This window comes from Rhinolophus ferrumequinum, chromosome 14 (genome assembly GCF_004115265.2).
Source record: "Rhinolophus ferrumequinum isolate MPI-CBG mRhiFer1 chromosome 14, mRhiFer1_v1.p, whole genome shotgun sequence".
Classification (NCBI taxonomy): Eukaryota; Metazoa; Chordata; class Mammalia; order Chiroptera; family Rhinolophidae; genus Rhinolophus; species Rhinolophus ferrumequinum.
This window is the reverse complement of record NC_046297.1, coordinates 8023885-8026330: the sequence shown is the minus strand read 5'-3', so window position 1 is coordinate 8026330 and position 2446 is coordinate 8023885. Positions and strand designations below refer to the sequence as shown.

Sequence of the window (2446 nt, the reverse complement as noted above, 5' to 3'; positions counted from 1 at the left end):
CATGTAACAGTGCAGGGAAAACTAAGATCAAACAAAAAAATACATGATCACGTTTTGTCTTTACAATAAAACATCATGAGTTATCTATCTTTGGGTAAATATTAAAAAATATTAACATTAGGAAAATACATGGACTCCAATATTCACATTGATAAAAGATGTACATTTACTAAGACAAAGTTTCCTCAAGTATCTCAGGACATCATACCTCAAAGAGAAGCTGGAAAAATTTGCACAACTAAAGATTTGCTGAAGTAAAATGTTTTTTTTCGGAATGAAAAGTTACCCAGACTATTTATCTCTAGGAACAATGCTCAACATGAAATAATAAATGCAAATTTTATATCTATAATCCACTGAAGATTTGGAGGTTTGGTCTGGGACATATTCAAATGTTTAATTAGGAAAGAAAAATTTTAAACATTAGTTTTTTTGTTTTTAAATAACCATTTCTATTTCATTTGGCAACATAGAGCATTTTTTCCTTTTTACCTAGCAGCTAAATCTGGTTTCCAAACTTTATTCCAGAGAATTATTTTAGGCATAAATTCCTGTAACTTACAATTTTTTTAATGAAAAAGTCTCAATTCAAAATTTTAGAAAGCTAGCAAAAACCATGTAGATTTAGTTTTTGTGTATAAATCCTAATAGATATCTTTAAGCTTTTGAATTGTCAACCAAAATCCCATAGTTCTCATTTAGAGATGATTGCTTTCTTTTATGAAAATGATTATGTCTCTCAAACTTGAATTAAATTATACTTTGCTAATTTATGGAAGGGTAAAAGTCATTCAACATATATTTTTTTCACTTGCGTTTTTAAGAAGCATTTGAGTCCATTACGTTTCCATAATGTCAAATTAGAAACTGTAGTTCACAGTAGATACATTTCTTAAATGAATTTTTAAAAAAAGAGAGTCCATGGATGTATGAATTTTCATAAATTCGTCTTTTTACTTAGTCATTTTAAATAGTCAAAGGTTAAACATTATGCCCCAAATAAAGTCTTACATATTAAATGAAAGTTTCTACTTTCACTTTGAGCTTTTATAATATTTATGAAATATATTTTTAAAGGGGGTAGCCTTGTTGTTTTCTTTAAAACACTAAATTCAGATTGTATTTAACAAGAAGTTTTGATCAAATTTTATATTCTCAACCAATTATAGCTGTTAATGAGAATTGTTACTGGAACAAAATATTATCTGTGCTATTCATTAGGTTTGTCTCTTCTATTAATTCATGATAGGAAAATTCTACCTTAAAGTTTCTTAGGTAGGATTTCTATTTTTATTTTCTTCATCCAATTAGAATCCCTAATATGTTAAACTCCTTATTTTGCTTACTCTTGTTTTTCGGTACATATATATATATTTTTTAACTTTTTACTTTTTTTATTTGTTAAAATAGTCACATATCATTTAAATGAAATGATTTTATCACCGTGCATTTATTGATTGTGCCTCTTGCCATCTTGTGGCATCCAGGATCCTGGCTGAAATGTTCTACCAGTGCTGGAGGGAGCCACTGAAGGTTCTTCCTTTCCGAAGTATGGAGCCGAGGCATGCCCTTTAATCTGAGTTTCGACTGGTGGAGCCAAGAGTTCCTCATTGTCCTCTTTACTAAGGAGTTTTCCTTTTTCATAAAAATCGTTGCTTTTTATTTCAATTTCTTCTCTATGTTTTTCATTCTTTAATATTTCCGCCATAGTAGGTGGAGTCTTTCTTGTTCTTCTAATCCAAGCTTCCCATTCTGTTGGGATATTCCCTACTTCATAGTCCACTTCTCTTTTATTTGCTGCTTCTACAATTCTTCTCTCTCGAATAATCTGTCCTCTCCAATTCTCGTACTCCAGGATATGGTAGTATTTGTTCCCGAACTGGTCTGTGCCCACTTGCTCCTTCACTTCCTTTGACAGCACTCTCCACAGGGCGCGGAACAAATTCTGCGACAAACCCATACCCGCCGCCTTGGTTCCAGCGCGAGTAGCAGCAGCTCGGTACATATTTTTGACAGTAAGTTAATTATATCCATAGGATGACAATATCAGGTAATACTGTAGAAAAGGAAGGAAAGAAATAGAGGCATCTAGCTATATCAAAATATAATCTGTAATTATGTATAAAACTAGTTTTATTTCTGATCATTTAGAACTAAAAGCATGCATCTTGAATTTATTTTGACTGTATTTTAAGTCTCAGTTTACTTGATATTCAGTCAATAGGTTAATGTTATTCAGGGATTTTTATTTATTTTTTTTCAAATTATCATTCTGGAATGTGTGGTTCTCTTTAAAGTACAGTTGACATACAGTATGATATTAGTTTCAGGTGTACAGCATAGGGATTAGACATTTCTATACCTTAGAAGTGATCACCACGAGAAGTCCAGGAACCATCTGTCACCATACAAAGTTACTGCAGTATTATTGACTCTATTGCCTATG

General features: G+C 31.4%; 1 protein-coding gene across 1 annotated transcript; it reads right to left on the bottom strand.

The window, feature by feature from the left end:
• Positions 1-1450: 1450 nt before the first annotated feature.
• Positions 1451-1989, bottom strand: LOC117033962 (NADH dehydrogenase [ubiquinone] 1 alpha subcomplex assembly factor 2-like). Its single transcript, XM_033126512.1, has one exon. The coding sequence runs from the start codon at positions 1958-1960 to the stop codon at positions 1451-1453; it is 510 nt and encodes a 169-aa protein (XP_032982403.1). The 5' UTR covers positions 1961-1989.
• Between the last annotated feature and the right edge of the window lie 457 nt (positions 1990-2446).

Coding starts and splice junctions, on each gene's coding strand:
- LOC117033962 (XM_033126512.1), bottom strand. CDS start 1,960: ATGGGTTTGTCGCAGAATTTGTTCCGCGCCCTGTGGAGAGTGCTGTCA.